Source organism: Ctenopharyngodon idella, chromosome 21 (assembly GCF_019924925.1).
Source record: "Ctenopharyngodon idella isolate HZGC_01 chromosome 21, HZGC01, whole genome shotgun sequence".
Taxonomy (NCBI): Eukaryota; Metazoa; Chordata; class Actinopteri; order Cypriniformes; family Xenocyprididae; genus Ctenopharyngodon; species Ctenopharyngodon idella.
Window position 1 is genome coordinate 11,530,600 of NC_067240.1, and position 17,766 is coordinate 11,548,365.

General features: G+C 38.3%; 1 protein-coding gene across 7 annotated transcripts in view; it reads left to right on the forward strand.

Annotated features, from left to right (window-relative positions):
• Positions 1-17,766, forward strand: part of vav2 (vav 2 guanine nucleotide exchange factor) — a 183,066-nt gene that overhangs the window by 162,184 nt on the left and 3,116 nt on the right. For 3 of the 7 annotated variants that reach the window (XM_051876804.1, XM_051876805.1, XM_051876808.1), the window contains exons 9-26: positions 321-420; positions 2,714-2,809; positions 3,747-3,815; positions 4,014-4,100; positions 5,437-5,522; positions 5,629-5,761; positions 6,181-6,195; positions 7,640-7,749; positions 7,839-7,940; positions 11,330-11,418; positions 11,561-11,574; positions 11,802-11,823; positions 12,341-12,468; positions 13,951-14,022; positions 14,172-14,233; positions 14,611-14,727; positions 15,493-15,580; positions 16,873-16,996. In XM_051876804.1, coding sequence (XP_051732764.1) covers positions 321-420; positions 2,714-2,809; positions 3,747-3,815; positions 4,014-4,100; positions 5,437-5,522; positions 5,629-5,761; positions 6,181-6,195; positions 7,640-7,749; positions 7,839-7,940; positions 11,330-11,418; positions 11,561-11,574; positions 11,802-11,823; positions 12,341-12,468; positions 13,951-14,022; positions 14,172-14,233; positions 14,611-14,727; positions 15,493-15,580; positions 16,873-16,996 — 1,514 coding nt within the window. The remainder of the gene's footprint in view (positions 1-320; positions 421-2,713; positions 2,810-3,746; positions 3,816-4,013; positions 4,101-5,436; positions 5,523-5,628; positions 5,762-6,180; positions 6,196-7,639; positions 7,750-7,838; positions 7,941-11,329; positions 11,419-11,560; positions 11,575-11,801; positions 11,824-12,340; positions 12,469-13,950; positions 14,023-14,171; positions 14,234-14,610; positions 14,728-15,492; positions 15,581-16,872; positions 16,997-17,766) is intronic. The other 4 variants (XM_051876807.1, XM_051876809.1, XM_051876810.1 and 1 more) reach the window with 2 other exon arrangements.

Sequence of the window (17,766 nt, forward strand, 5' to 3'; positions counted from 1 at the left end):
GCAGGGCTCTCTTGAGAGTGAGAACAAGAAAAGTTTAAAGCTTACAAGCTTCCTTACGTCATCCGCCCACGATGACTTACGGGATTTTTAATAGTTCGATTCTCTCAAGTCTGCGCTCGATTCATCCTCGATATCAAGACCACATCCGGGTACTTTCATGCATTCTCTGTACTTGCGTTTTTGAGTATTGGAAATGGACTTTGATGAGTGATGATGACGTAGTAGGAGAACACAAGGACGCAAGATCGCTTAAGAACCCAAATTGAGAAACGGCCTGAATGTCATCGCATGGTATCAATCTTTTGATCTTTCTTTTGTAGACTGCTCATCTATGGCCAGTACTGCAGCCATATGGAGAATGCTCAGAAGACACTGGATGAGCTGATTGCCACACGGGAAGATGTCAAGTGTAAAGTGGAGGTAGGCTCCTCAATGTATGGTACACAGATGCTATTTAGTAGTGTTAATAATTAGAAGTGCTTGAATTTGAATAGTCTAATATTATACATTTTAATGTGTTTTAATGCTAATTAATTCAATTAATGGCAAAAGGAATGTTTGGAAATGTAAACTGATATTTCCTACTGACACATTACAGCAAAAGATATAAATAATAAAAAATGTATGTATATGTGTGTGTGTATATATATATATATATACATACACACACACAGAGAGAGAGAGCAGTCACTGTTAATATCGGTGATCAGTTCCTAACAAGGCCACATATTAAGGTTAAGATATTAAGATCTGTATAGATCAGATGGTAAGCAAACAATCAGTTCTAGTAATCAGTATGTTGGATAAAGGAGAAATGGGCAGGAATAAAGATCTGAGAGACTTTGACAAGGGCCAAATTGTTATGGCAAGGTGACTGGTTCAGAGTACGTCTGAAACGGCTTGTTAATTGCTCCGAAGTCAGCAGTGGTGAGAATTTACCAACAGTGGTCCAAGCAGGGACAAACAACAAACCAGCAACAGTGTGTTGGGCGCCCAAGGCTCACTGATGCACGAGGGCAATGAAGGCTATCCCGTCTGGTCCGAGATGGTTAACACAAAATTTTAATGACGGTTATGGGAGGAATGTGTCAGAACACGCAGTGCATTGCACTTTGCTGCACATGGGGCTGCATAGCCGCAGACATGTCAGAGTGTCCATTTGAATATTTGTGAGATGTGCTGGACCTACAGGACTTGATCTGCTGCTAATGCCTTGGTGCCAGATACCATAGAACACCTTCAGGGTCTTGTAGAGTCCATGCCTCAGTGCTGCTTTTTTGAAACCTCAAGTATTGCATGGAAAACAGAAATCAGGACATTATTTGTTTTTCCTTTAGTGTCCCAACAAAGTTATGTGCATTTGAAACATGAGGGTGATTAAATGATGGCAGAATTACATTTTCTGGGGTGAACTATTACTTGAAGTAAAAAATTAATCATGCTCAAAATCTACTAAACAATGTGCAGGTTTCACACTCTGTTAAAATGTATTTCTCATCAGTCAGTGCAGTGCACTGAAGCAGAGACATTGCCACAAAGAGACTCTTTTTACAGCTCTTTCTCCCAGAGACCGCTCCAGTGGTCAGCCCCAGCACAGTGTTCGCTCCCAGCAGACTGCTGTTGACAGTTTTGGGACATGAACTAATTTTGCTCTCTGCTAATGCTGCTCAGGATGCAAAGACTACAGGGCTGTTTTTGTGCCTGCCAGTTTGAGGCAGTGTGGGTTACTTTAATGACTTCAAAAATAAATACTGGCAAGAGAAGCCATTATTTCCAGGCGGGATTAGAGGAGATTACAGATGAAATCACAGCAACCACAATTGTTGACAAATTCACATAATTATCATCCTGTTATCTCACACACAAGAAGGGCTCTGTAATCTGGTACAGTCCATTCAGAGTGCAGTTACGAGACCTCTTGGAAAGAAACGAGAGCCTCTTGTAGTGGATTATTCTGAGATCCTTCATCAGGAGGGAAGTGGAGTCATTCATAGTCATGGAGATGATGAACCTCTTCCTCAGTCCATTCTGAATGTCAAGCGTGACATTTGAGTTGTCCGTCCTCCTTGCCTACTTGTCACATGAGAACAGGGAGATTAAAAATGAAGATTAACACATAAAGTGAAGATGACAAATCCACTGTGCAGAGGAAAAGATGTTTTACAATTTATACACTGTAGACAACATGAAATAAATTTTTGATTAAAAAAAATTGTTTCCACTTCAGAGTAGGAAAAAAAGATAATTGTGTTTAATATATGAAATGGTCACATTGTGAGATATAAAGTTGCAATTATGAAAATGTAAAGTTGCAGTTGTGAGATATAAATTCACATCTTTTAAATTTATTTTTAAAGTGAAAACTGGTTTCCATAGTATACACTATTTCAAAGAAAAAACAAATACCATAACCATTAATAAAATATGGGGAAAAAATGATATCATATAATATAATATATCATATAATATCATTATCTAACATGTTTCACGTCCATTTATTTTTCCACGATCCAGTAAAATCCTAATCGATAAAATGTAAAGTCTTGTTTTACATTATTTTTCACCTTACAATTTTGTTCTACTCTAAAATATGCCACATTCCTGAAGGGTGTGTTCAGTTATTGTTAGTTTAAAATACCATTTTGGGGGGTTTTATTCTGTATTTGTTCTGAGTTTCATACTGCTCACCTGTTGCAACAACCTTCCTTTACAGGAGTGTACCATGAAAGTCCAGGAGGGGAAGTTCAAACTGCAGGATCTTCTGGTTGTCCCCATGCAGAGAGTCCTTAAATACCACCTTCTGCTTAAGGTGAGACCCTCTCCACATCATCAAAAATATTTTGAGCTCATCTGTCACTGTTTAAGAAAAATTAAGGAACCTGTTCAACTTCCATTTATTCTGGTTTGAAGTTTGAAAGCAGCAGAACAGCACCTCCTGTGAACCCCAAAACCTTATAAAACATTCAGATCGTTGTACCTCATCCAACTAGACCCATGTGGCTCTCCACTCTGCCCAGCCACTGCTAATAGAGATCATGTATAAAACAGGACGCCCTGCATGATACAAACCATCATTAATTCACAACACACATTAATAATGGATGCGGAAAGAAAGAGTGTAACGTGACTGACGGGCAGGATATAGGGAAGTGAGCATTGGGAGGAGGATACAGTGACACTGTTTAAATCAGCCATGCTTAAATCATATTATCCCCCCCCGCCCCCCACACTCTCCAGGACGCGATTTCACCCCTGCCTCCACAGAGGTCTGTGCACGCCACAGTTCTGTGTGCATCTATGTGTATTTCTTTCCAGTTAAATGATATGCTAATACAGTATATCATGCATATTCACAAGTTTCTTTGCACATCTTTGTTACAGTCTATGTGAGAGTGTGCATGTATAGTATGTGTGTGTGCAGAGAGAGAGGGAGAAAGAAAGCGTGCTTTCCATTGATAATAAAAGGTAATTTAGTGGATAAAACATGGAAGTAGTCATTTTTAGCCTATTGTTTGTCATATTGGTTTGCTTGGTCAGTGTCTTTGCATTTACTGGAATAATTGCACACCTAAGAATGTCAATTTATTTATTTTTTTTATTTGGCAGCTTTGGAGGACAATTTACTATTAAAATAATGTATTTTGGAGTAAAATATCACCTGGATATGTCATCATGCGATTCACCCCTTTTACCATAAACAGACCAAGTCTCTATGCATGACTTATTATTATGCTGTGTGTCCGCAGGAGTTAGTAAGTCACTCTATGGACCGGCCGGAGAGGCAGCAGCTTAAAGAGGCACTAGAAGCCATGCAGGTGTGAACTCTAATACAACCATAATATACATCTTAATATCCCCATACAGTGTTTGATGTCAACAGTTGGTTTGTAATATAATTATACCTTAAAGATCTTTTATTTGTAAGAATCTCTGGCACTTTGTATTTTGGGGGACGAGTGGCTTGGAGTTTTTATCTGAGTGTTTTTCCTTTGTCTGTTTATCTGCCTTTGAAGGACCTGGCCATGTACATCAATGAGGTGAAGAGAGACAATGAAACTCTGAAGAAAATAAGTGAATTTCAGAGCTCAATAGAAAATCTAGTAAGTGTTCATGAAGTTGTGCGATACACTGGCATAATCAATGCAGAAACGGTGCACAGGTTAAAGCTTGGCCAGTAATAATTCATTTTATGACCCTGTTTGATTAATAGATGGGCCTTGTTTACCAGTACATTACATTTTCTATGTGTACTTCTTTCCAGTTAAATGCTGTGCTAATATATCATGCATATTCAATGGCCAGCCTACTGTTCTGTCTGTTCTGTTGGGGTACCTCAAGTTACGTGTAATATTCAATGCTGAGAACATCACACAGCTGGTATCAGAATTTTGGTATTGACTTAAAGCTAATTCATAGTACCTTCACAGATAGCTTTTATGAGGATTGCAAAAATCAGGTTGGACCCTCTATTGTGTCATTTAAAAGAATTATGATGTCTGAGGTTGTGCACATTTCAGCATGCTGGCCAATTCCTCTTTATCCCCAAACATTTAGTTGTTTACAAGCCTCCACCTGCCCCCCATCTGTCACTACTGTTCAGTAAAATAAATCCTGAAAGCCTCCAGGCCACAAGCACAGGATGTGTTTAGGACTGTGTTTAAAGGGATTGAAATCAGTGTATTCTCTCTCAGTAGCTAATGTAGGAGTTAGTATCAGCTCTGGTTTATTTATGTGAGGGTCTGTGCTGCAGATGATGCCTGCAGCTAAACATCAATGAGCCAATAAGGCATGCCACTTACGGACAAAAGACATTCACTGTGAGCTTTGCCATGCCTTTAATAGCTCCTAATATAGCAACAACTGTAGCAATACTGTAATATATTTTATTTTAAGATTTTAAGATACTCTTCTTATGTTTATACAGTACAGTATATGTAATTATACAGTATAATATGCAGGAAAAAAAGATATTGCAAACAAAAACTCTTGATTTTTTTTTTTCCTTTAAACATACTTTAAAAATGAACACAGATGGAAAGAACAAGCACTGTCATTTCAGTTGAAACCTACCAATATAAATGTTTACTGTACATTCATCAGTGACTGATTCACAAAAAAGAATCTACAAACAAAACTGACATGCAAAAATGTATCTAAACCAAAACCTGTGACATGCTTGCAAAACAAATTTTTTTAGTGAAAAGTCTATCCATTGAACTGTCCATTTGGCAGATGGGCAGTATTTGAGAAATCCGTCATTATTTTTGCTATTCTGTTTTATGTAATAAGATGCTAAATTCTTTGTATACTGGAACTAGTGATGCTTGGATGTACTGTATGTCACAAAGTAATATTTGAAATTCCTCAAGCCTGTATGTCAATATAAATGTAATAAGTGTGTGTGTGCGCGTGTGTGCGCGCACATGTGATTCACAGCAGGTGAAGCTCGAGGAGTACGGTAGGCCAAAGATAGACGGAGAGCTTAAAGTGTGCTCTATAGTTAACCGGACCAAACAAGACAGGTACGACTGCACCTTCATTATATGTTTTCATATGCAACAATAAAAATGGTCCTTGACCTGTTCTGCTACAAAACAGATGATCTTTTTTTCTGTTTTCTGTACCTAGATACATCTTCCTATTTGATAAAGTTGTGATTGTTTGCAAGAGAAAAAACTATAATTATGAGTTAAAAGAGATCATCGAGCTTCACTTTTACAAGATGTCTGATGACCCCATGAATAACCGTGATATGAAAAAGGTGAGAGGCCATTGATTCACCAGCCATTGGGCTTGTTTAAGGATAAGTATACCCGATTTTACTGCTTCTTTCAAATTGATTACGGCCGTGATCTTTATGTATTGTGTTTTAAACTTGCAAAGGCAAATGGTTTGATCTGATTTTTTTTTTGCTTGGTGAACGGCACAGATGGACTGCGTTAATTATACACTTGTCCTTGAATGTTAAAGCATGATGCTCATAAATTCAACCAATCAGAGATGATGCACTGCCTTCTTCAGTGTTCTAGCTTGTGTGTAAATCTAGAGAAGCCTATGCATTCTTCATGAATCTAATAATCAGAAATTTTTGCATGTATGTGAGAATGCATGTGTAACAGGGTGTCCCTCTCTTTCTCTCTTGTTCTCTCTCCGCCTTCAATCTCTTTGCATGCCTACCAGTCAAGTGGGAAAATGGTAAGCTGAATGCTCATGTTCTCTAAGAATTGAGTTGCTGTGATTGTGCCTTTCACTTGTGTAATGTTGTGATCTGTTTTCTGTCATCTCAAGAGATACACAGCAGCTTTATGCTCCCAGAATTGAATCAGCTGTTTTTACAAATCAATTTGATTAAGATTTTTCCAAAGATGTGCTGCAGAATCCATTGAGATGCATTTTTCAAAGTTTTTTTTTTACTTGACACAGCATCTAAAAGACCCCATGAAGTCAAAATTAGTCTGCATCTATTAGCTTTGAGATGTATGCTAGTCCAGCAAAATTAAATTAACTTTTAATGTAATTGTTTTGGGTCAGTAAGATTTTTTAGAAGAAATTAATACTTTTATTTATTGCTTATATAATGTTACAGAATTCAAATAATTGCTGTTCATTTGAACTTTCTATTCATCAAATAATTCTGAATAAGAAAACTACTTTCTACTATGATAATAACAAGAAATGTTAACTTATGGATAATCCAAGACACTTGAATCATGTAAAAAAACTATTTTAAAAAGCCTTTATTTCATCTTGGCTAAATCCTAAAAATAGAAAGTGAAAAGTGACGTGTAGCCAAGTATGGTGTCCCATACTCAGAATTTGTGCTCTGTATTTCGTGAACACACCCGGAGCAGTGGGCAGCCATTTTTGCTGTTTACCTCAGTTGTGGGTAATGAGAGTGGAAGAGAGCACTGTTCATTCACTCCCCCACCTACATTTCCTGCCGGTACTGAGACTCAAACCCGTGACCTTCGGGTTACAAGTCTGACTCTCTAACCATCTGGCCACATCGGTGCCCCAAAATATTTATCAAATAAAAAAAAGACCCCAAACATTTGAATGGTAGTGTAAATGCATTTAAAATAATTGATGACTCATCCTGCACTACAAGATTTTTATCCAAAGAAATTCTTTCTAGAATGAGAATGTGGGTCCTACTAATGCTACAGACAAGCAAGCAACAAATTGTTGTTTGCGGGCTGATGCAGTTAAAGGCTTTTGGCTATTTTCAAAAACAGGAGACAAGCAAAAATGTCCCGCCCCCAAACATCCAGGATGCACTTTCTGCCGTCTCGGTCTCCATGAACTGGAGCGGGTCACCAAAATGAACCGAAACTCCACGTATAGGCTACTTGCCTCACAGACATGAGAAATATTGCGCTGGTGCCAACATCTCTTGCAGTAAGCGCGCTAATACTTCAGCTTCAACACTCCGCACAAACACTTGGATATGCTCCTAATAATAGCGCACATTTAACACACATTAGCAATCCATCCCTCACGGACTATGTGACTTTGCCAAAAAAAAAACAGTGCAGACGGATATGTGAACAACCTGAAAACATTTTCAATCCATTGCTGCTTTCTCTCTGTCTTTCCTCATCATCCCTCCCTCCATCAACCTTCTTCTTTCCACCCTCAGTGGTCCTATGGCTTCTACCTGATCCATCTGCAGGGGAAACAGGGCTTCCAGTTCTTCTGCAAGACAGAAGACACCAAGCGCAAGTGGATGGAGCAGTTTGAGATGGCCATGTACGTTAGTACCGCACCAGTGTCAAAATTACACAGTATTTTGCTCTTTGATCACCGTATCACAAATGTGCAATCATCCATCCACACAGGTCAAACATCAAACCCGAAAGAGCCACTGCCAACCAGCACAACTTCCAAATGCACACGTTTGAAAAGAACACCAACTGCAGAGCCTGTAAAAAGCTGCTGAGGTGAGGGCTCTCACACACAACCACCACTTCTTGCTGAATTACAGAGGCAGCGCAGTGGACTGAAACGGGCTATGACCCATGTTACTAGGCTACTGGTCTGACCTCTATTACATGAGCTGCTTCGCTGATTGGCTGTATTGACTCGTGTGAAATCATACTGCACTGACCTAAATTTGCCACCCTGCAGCGCAGGTTAGTGTGCACATTGGCTGCTAATTATAACGGCTCCATGTTTCAATCTGTGTGCAAACTGGCCTGGGATTTGTTTTGATGTTGAATGTTGCCGCTTAGTTGTACCAACATATGGAGTCACATTGAGTGATTGTTGGGGCTGTATTAATGCATTAGTTGGCTTCCAAAGCCAAGCATCACTTTTACAATGGCTCATGCCTAGAATTTAAACAAGCTTTTAAGTATTACATTTCAGTGTGTATCTTGTGCCGCACTGTTTGTGCTACGGACATGAACGATAACTTAAATTGTGCAGCTTGTTGAATCATAAGTAATCAAATGTGTGGCCCCACGGATGATAAAATTGCAACAAAAAAAAAAGCATATAATTGCATTAAAGTCAGGACCAGAACATCATATACTTTAGATGCTACACACACATTTGGTTTCCAAATGTGATATTTACTGTAGGACTGATTGTCCGTACTATCAAGTGATACATCTTATCTGTTTCAGACAGTGTCGTCAGTATCTGGTATATCTACATTGTTTGCTATAGCAATGATAAAGGCATCAGCACAAAGCCAAGAGACCTTTTCAGAAAAAACTTAAAGGATTAGTTCACTGTAAAATTAAAATAACCCCATGATTTACTCACTCTCAAGCTGTCCTAGGTGTCTATGACTTTCTTCTTTCAGATGAATACAATCGAAGTTATATTAATAATCACCCTGATGCTCCTAAGCTTTATAATGGCAGTGCACGAAAACCACCTGTTTGAAACTCAAGAAAGTGCATCCATCCATCATAAACGTACTCCACACGGCTCCGGGGTGTTAATAAAGGCCTTCTGAAGGGAAGCGATGCGTTTGTTTAAGAAAAATATCCATATTTAACAAGTTATAAAGTACCGCCTTCCGTATTCAACTTAGGAAGAAAGTGTAACACCTCTCGCAGTTTAAAACACTTACGCTACATCCTACGCTTTCTGTATTCAACTTATGAAAAAAGCTTTCATCTTCGCAAGTTTAATACGGAAGGTGATCTCGCGGAACACATCTCTGAGTTTACAAGAAGAGATCAATTTAAAATTCACTGTTTAAATCCTTTATGACCACTGCAGAACACAGTATGATAACTGTTGCACTTCACTGTAATTTGCATGCATTTTAAATATGTACACTTTTATTACTGAAATGCCGGGAAGTATTTACAAAACAATATTTCATCACTGCTTTACCTCAGCAAAAGGAGAAAGAGGGAAAAAACACATAAACATTTGAAATGGGCCGTTACAGCGATACAATTTTAAAATGTATTTTTGTCCTATACAATTATATACATTAAACATATAAGCCAAGCAGCTTTATGTTTACCTCATGTAAATAAGTTTGCATTAATTTATTTCCGCTAATTTCCAAAATTTTAAAATGACACATCATTTTGAGATAAAAAGAAAGACAAAACCATTTCAACTGTAGTGCGTCTATCTTCTTATTTTTAAACAGGAGATTTAAATAATCAAATCATAAATAGGATATTATTTAACTATTATTAAATTAAATATGAATTTATTATTATTATTATTCAAAGCATATGACATTTAATTTACAGCAGACAATCATGCGACTGACCACGTTATGCCAAGTTTACACTACAGGATTTTAAGCCCGATTTGCAGGTTAACAAGCTCAGGTCTGGCTGTGACTGGGGGAAAATCAGCAAGTGATCGGAGCTCGCCAATCTTTATGTGTGAACTAGCCAACGACACATCAAAGAGGCTCGTTGACGCGTCGCTGACACCTCACTGACGCCTGACAAATATCTAGCATGCTAAATATCTGGAGCTGTCGGCCGACTCGATATCCTGTGGTGTCGCGTGTCACGATGCAACAGCCAATGAAATATACACTGATGTCTATGGAAGCAGCAATAACAATCCATTCAAATACAATTTGCCGACATTTATTCATATCAGATAAACATTGTGTAAGTAACTAAAGCTCACTCACTCTATTGTTCTCCCAGTTCACCGGCCTCATGTATTTCAGCACAAATGGATGAATTCATGTTATATATTAAGATCAAGGTCATTATATAGGTTTTTAAATGACAAAACACTCACTTGCACATATTTGAGAATCAGAATATCAGATAGTTGATGACATGGTGAGAAAAGCAATACATCTGTCATACAGTGTGGCCGGCTGGCCGCGGTGTGTCACGTGACAAGCATGACACGTCGTCATGGAAACAATAAAGAGAAACGTTCTAAAATAACAGTCGCCTTAACTCTGGGAGGTCAGCCAGAATGTTTTAAACTTATGTGTGAAACAGTTATTTAAATTAAATTTAATTCAAAATTTAATCTAATTTCCTCACAACTTCCATTTTCAAATAAAGTCGTTGGGTGACAGTTGTCGTCAGCTCGTGTAGTGTGTAACCTCCTGTTGCAGATCATTTACGTAGTGTCACATAGAACACCACAACGACTTCAAGACTCCACAGCAAGTCGTAGTCTGAACAGCACAGCGATCTGCCGACGTTTAAAGTCCTGTAGTGTAAACTTGGCTTAAGCAGCACGTTCCCAGGTTTGTAGGATCACAAAACTTGCTCCTTCATCGTGAATATTCACCGTTGACATCCAAATGCATGGTTTTTATCACTGAGTTCAGGTGCAATGCAAATTTATTATTACAGACGTCCACGTGAAAAACGATTACCATCCAAATAGGGCCTTTTTATTAAACATGACTTTCTCTAATGTCCTCCAGGAAAACTAGTCCTGTCCAAAGAGGACTTTGGTCAATGTGGACTGAAGCCCTATTTGGACAGTAATTGTTTTTCATGTGGACAAAAACAAAGCTGTTTTGAATCAGGAATGCTAATATTTTTTGCTGCCTGTCTTAACATAGAGACTTGCTAGAAAGCAACAACCTAGCAACCACCAGAACAACTTAGCAATGCCTCAGCAATTACTCACAACATCCTAGCAACATGGTTCTAAGTTATGCTTGGGTGAGCATGTCTCAAAAACGAAATATAGTTGTTGTGTGTGGATGAGTTTGAACTTCAGTAGGAACTCACAAAATGAAGACATATTATTGTATTATATTGACATTTCTAATTTGTCAGGGCCCTAGCTGCTTTCCGACTAACACTTAACACTTTAGCTTCAGTATGTGTCTTTCACTTTTATCCTATCATTCTTTCTTTAGGGGTATTTTCTACCAGGGATACTACTGTCCACGCTGTGGGACCGGCGCCCATAAGGAGTGTTTGGAGATCATTACCATCTGCAAAATAAGTAAGTCTCTCAGAGAAACCTGCTTCTTAAAGAACCACATGTACGCAACATCTGCCCTAATTAAAGAGTACAAACCACTGACCATGCGCTCTCTCTCTCTCTCTCTCTCTCTCTCTCTCTCTCTCTCTCATTATTATTTCAGGTCCGCATGATTCGGTGAGTTTTTAGTGGCCTCAACTAATAAACTTCCATCTCTCAGATTACTCCACACTAATGTCTAATGAATTAATCATACTCTCTTACTGACTTTTTTTTACCAAACTTCACTACTTTATTTAATCTTAAAGTGTAAAACACTTTAAAGATGCCTAATATGCTTATATAAAAACTATGTTACACTTTGAAGTGCATTTAATCATTAATTCCCTTCTGTCTATTTACAGGAGCCGGGGCTTTCACAATCAGGTAAGAATATAAGTAGAATGTGATTTTTGTCTCCTGAGATACTAGTCACGTCAATATGAAAAATGCAGTTTATGTCAATATGAAAAATTTAGATACTGCGCACAACTTCAGGCTCTTAAACTGAAATGGACCACATTTAGCACACAAGCTCTAAAGCAGTGGTTCTCAAACCTGTCCTGGAGTACCACCAGCCCTGCGCATTTTGTATGTCATTTTGCATCTATCACACCTGATTCAACTCATGAGCTCATTAGTAGAGACTGCAAGACCTGAAATGGGTGTGTCAGATGTAGGGAGACATACAAATGTGCAGGGCTGGTGGTACTCCAGGACGGGTTTGAGAACCACTGCTCTAAAGAAATTATATTTCAGCTCTCTGCTGACATCTAGTGTATAGTACATGCATGCAATAAACACAGAGTATGTGTGTGTTCTAAGAATATAAATCATAAAAGTCCATGTACTTTGTTCTTCTTGCAGTTCTGATAAGATTTTTTTTTTTTAATTTGTTCTTAAGGTCCAAAGATGGTGGCCATCAAAAATTACCATGGTACCCCTGCCCCGCCAGGCAAGATACCACTCTGCTTCCAGACAGGAGAAGTCATTGAGCTCCTGAAGGGAGATCCAGACACATCATGGTGGGAGGTATGATATTATAAAATGAAATATTTTACAGTGATAACCTGGGGCCCACTTAGGGCTAGCGCAAGGGCCCCCAGCAGGCTGCCAGCGCAGGGCCCCTGAGAATTTGCTCATTGGCAAAACGTTGGTCCCTTAGCGCTGGCCCTGAACGGGCAGCCCTCACTTAGCCCCCAGGAATCCCACACAGGGCCCACACTATTAATCTACAACAATAAATCTGGCAGCACAGGGTGCCACACATTTACCATTAATGAAAATAACAGTTAATGATCGTTAAAAAAGAAATGGTCAATGACTGGTAGGGGCATCTGCCACTCAAATATCCCCTAAATCATACTCTGTAAAATGTAAATCTCTTTGATTCTGACCACTACATGATGACTGAATTATCAATGTTATCTTCATCTAACCAGAATTTCTCTTATAATTTTTGCTAAAAACAAATGTGCTTCAGAAACACACAGTTATAACAGCCAGAGAACAACTGATGCTGAAAAGTCAAGGGTCAAGAGCCCAACTAAAGCAAACGCTTACCCCCATAACAGTGACTTCAAAATTGACTATTTTCAATAGAAAATCAACATCTAAAAGTTTTGTATGAAAGAAATAGTCAAATTGGATTGTAATAAGTAAAGATGCTGAGATCTAGACAGATCTGTTAGCGTTTAAAGTTCTGTTGCTGCTGGTCATGTGACTGTGTTTTCAGCTTATTTAAATAAGGAGATTGTACTTTACTGCCAGTCATTTGACCGTTTTATCATCTAACTGTTTTGTTATTGTATTAATTACAGATTATTTTTGTAATTTTACATACATTTGTATGTAATTTAAGAAAACAGAAAATACTGTATAAAAATACAGCCAAACAGAGCATGGGAAACGAAAGTGGGCTGCCTACACAAAACCTGCATGGGCCCAAAGGTACAAAAGTTGCTCTAGGCCATCATGGGCTTAATGTGGGCAGTTCGCCAGTGTGGACTGCTCACAGAGAGCCCGCAGTGAGCCTAAAGCTGTGGGCCTTGCCTGGGCAAGCCTGCACTGGGCCTGTTTAGGTTTGGTGTGGGCTGGCCCTAGCCCACCGTGCCCGCAAAAAGCCAGCATTGTTTGCAGGGCACTAAGATGTCACACAGTTCACACACCATTGGCATTAATTTTGGACCCTTGTCATACCTAATATAGTTTAGCTTGGTTTCACAGGGCTTAGACTAAGCCAGGATTAGGCCTTAGTTCAGTTACGGCATGTAAGTAGCTTTTATAAACGTACCCTAGAAAAAAACATTACTGGTGTGCATCTTGAGATGGCACTGTCATATTTTAACATACAGTATGTCATTACAAGTTGCTTTCAGTTAAAACAGCTCAAACATGCATTTTAGTCTGGGACTAGGCTTAAGTCTTGTCTGTGGAAACCTGGGGCATGAGTTTTATAACCTGCTGTCCTTGATTCATTAATCTTTACCTGTCAATCGTTGCATTTTTTCTAAGGGCAAGCTCATCCAAACCCAAAAGACTGGCTTCTTCCCCAGTTCCAGTGTGAAACCATGTCTAGACCCTAAGGTACAGGTTGATAAAAGCAAAATCAAATCATTTTAACATATATTTTCTTAAATTATTCCTACTTTTTCTTAGGCAGTATTCTATACTATTAGAAATGAAACCAGCTCTTGTGGTCTCTTATGATGTTTGGATGGTTTTCTTTTCTACAGCCTCTCCAGTCATTTTCCAGCCGTCAGTCCTCCAGAGAAATGGATTACTACGTTTATCCCTGGTATCTCATCCTGTTTGAGAACACATTGATTTTTCCATTTTTATTACTCTTTACAATGCCAAGATACTACTAGATTTATTTTGTTTATAATACACTGTTTACAGTCTCATTTTACATATTACATTAATAAAAATATAATTACAGTTATAAATCTTTGCACTATGCTACTGTACTTTGATCTAGTGAAATTTGCATGGAATTATATATGTCATAACTAGAATCAGTGATGATGATTGATTATCTTTAGGCTAATTGTGAGGCATTTTGGGTCTTTGTCGTCTTTTAATGAGGTAACAACTTCTGTGAGAACTGCTGTACTGATGTACAAGGTATTGAACGGGCTTGTGAATGAGTAGTGTTTTCCCTATGGGCTTCAGGTTTGCGGGAAACATGGAGCGGCAGCAGGCCGACAACCTGCTGAAGTCTCACAGCAGCGGCACCTATCTGATCCGAGAGAGAACAGCAGAGGCTGAGAGATTCGCAATCAGCATCAAGTAAGTATTATGTGTATTCGTGTCAAAAATAGAACATTCTTTCTTCTCTTTGTATTTTGTCAGTCATTAGCTGTGTTTCCATTTACCTATTTTTATGCACATTTTGGGATATTGTTTAAAAAAAAATCCTGGATGGAAATTCCAAGATGCGCATAAATTGTTAAAATGCGCATGAAAAACTGCGCGCTCAATTGAGGCAGGTTTTTTTTTATCCAATAAGAAGACATGCACATAAACTACAATAAAAACACATTTACCAAATAAATCCCTCAATGCACAACAAAAAACTCATCATCTTTAATGTTGGTTTGATCATGCTGAAATGCCTGAGCCAAAGTCTGTCATAAAAATTGATTTGCTTTAATTCCCTCCCAGAAGCGTCTCATATGTCCAAACACCAGGAATTCAAACGCCAAATAACGTTAAAGCATTTATTGGGTTTCGTCTGCACACTCTGAGACACAAGTCATTTATGATGTAGGAAAAAAGAGCCACAGTTTCTTCCCTGATTGCAGCAACTTCCATATTTTGTGCCAATTTCCCAGGAAGTGACAATTTTGATCTCTTGAACACATGGCATGGAAATGGTGCTTTATTTGCAAATGTTTTATACAATATTCTAATTTTGCACACAAATTAAATTCGCAACTTTGGATGGAAACATAGCTATTGTTGCTATATACCTTCCATATATAGTATTATTGGGAAACATTCTATGAGTTTCATTCATCATTTCATTCATTCACATTTCTCTCCTTTTATCAGGTTTAATGACGAAGTGAAGCATATTAAAGTTATTGAGAAAGACAACTGGATTCACATCACAGAAGCAAAGAAGTTTGAAAGCCTTTTGGTAAGAGAAATGTCTCACCGTTTTATTATGCTTGTATGGTGAAGACTGCATTGAAATACTTTTTTTCTGCAGTTTTACACAATTAATTCACTTGAAGCACTTAAAGGGTTAGTTCACCCAAAAATGAAAATTCTGTTATTTATTACTCACCCTCGTGTCGTTCCACATCCGCAAGATCTTCATTCATCTTTGGAACACAAATTAAGATCTTTTTGATGAAATCCGTCCATAGAGATCCAACGCAACTACCACTCCAAGGTCCAGAAAGGTAGGAATGACATCATTAAAGTACTCCATGTGGCTCCTGTAGCTTAAACTCAGTTTTATGAAGTGACACAAGTGCTTTGTTTGCGCAAAAAAAAAAAAAAAAAACATAATTTACCACTTTATTTACAAAATAATATTATCCAAAGCGTGTTCACGCAACAATGTCAGCTCTCGCGTGAACACAAAACGCAAGCGTCATGGTGCTCGTGACACTCATGCATGTGAGTTGTGTTGAGGCGTGAGTTTGAACACAACACACATGCGTCGTGATGTTCTCGTGAACACATGTTGCAAATCAATATTTTTGTAAGTGAAGTGGTAAATTATGTTTTTTTGCACAAACAAAGCACTCGCATCGCTTCATAAAATTGAGGTTAAACCACTGGAGTCACATGGAGTACTTTAATGATGTCAATCCTACCTTTCTGGACCTTGAAAGTGGTAGTTGCGTTGGATCTCTATGTAGGGACAAAAAGCTCTCAGACTTCATCAAAAAGATCTTAATTTGTGTTCTGAAGATGAACGAAGGTCTTACGGGTGTGGAACAACACGAGGGTGTTTTTTTGATATAGTAATGTTATTTTTTTTTCCAGTTATTTTAAATGCTAATGATATTTAAAAAAAAAAAAAAAAAAAAACTTTTTTTTTTTTTTTTTTAAATGCACCCTTTGTGAGCATAAGAGACTTCTTTCAAAAAAAAATAAAAAATAATTATGCCCCCGGTTTCACAGACAAAAAAGCTAGTCCTTGACTAAAATGCATGTTTGAGCTGTTTTAACTGAAAGCAACTTGCACTGACATATCTGAAAATATGTCAGTGCCATTGTTTTGTCTCAAGATGCACACCTGTAATGTTTTTTTTTTTTTTTTCCTAGGGTATGTTTATTAAAGGTACTTAAATGTCCTAATTGAACAAAGACCTAATCCTGGCTTAGTCTAAGCCCTGTCTGTGAAACCAGGCCATAGTTTCTCAGCTGGAACATGAAGCTTCTGTAAGTAACTTTAGATATGTTTCTTTATTACAGGAGCTTGTGGAGTATTATCAGAGTCATTCACTGAAAGAGAGCTTTAAGCTGTTGGACACGACATTACGGTACCCTTACAAATCCCGGGAACGCTCGAGCTCTCGCACCAATACCCGCTCACCAGGTAAACATTCACTGCCATGTCTTTTTATCTCTTTCTTCAGCTCCCTTACTCTCTTCCTTTTTTATTTTCACTCTTCTGCTTTTTTGGCACACATTTATTATTGAGCCCCCACCAGTCTGGCCAGCAGCCTTCCACAATCTTTGGACACACTCTGGAAGTCTGAACAAACAGACCCTGCCAGCTGGTCCTGCCCTCACATTCTGTATGCTCCGCCTCCTGGTATTTCAACTGTCAGTCATCTTAGGCTTGGTTGTTCAGGAGCCGCCCACTCTGGCTGAGCTGGATAGGTTCTAATAAACAGATGCTTCATTAGATGAATTATAAATGATGTGCCTTTGTTCACCTTCCAGCCAAGCTTAACTGGTATTCACTGATATTTATGCAAGTGCATAAAGACAGTGCCTGTTTGTGAGGGGCTGAGAATGTAGAAGGCTTGAAGATCTCCATATCCAACCCAAGAGCTGCTTAAAGGAGTCATTCACCTAGAAATTACAATTTTGTCATTCACTTACCCTCATTTTGTTTCAAACCTCTGACTTTCTTCCATGGAACAGAAAAAGACAGAATGTTCATTGTGTTCTTTTCCATACAGTGAATGTACAGTGAATGGAGGCTGATACACACACACACTACTGTTGTCAAGATTTTTTAATGTTTTGAAACAAGTCTTTTTGCTCATCAAGGCTGCATTTATTTGATTACAAACAGTTAAAAGCAGTATTATTATGAAATATTATTACAATTTACTCGTTTAAAATAACTGTTTACTA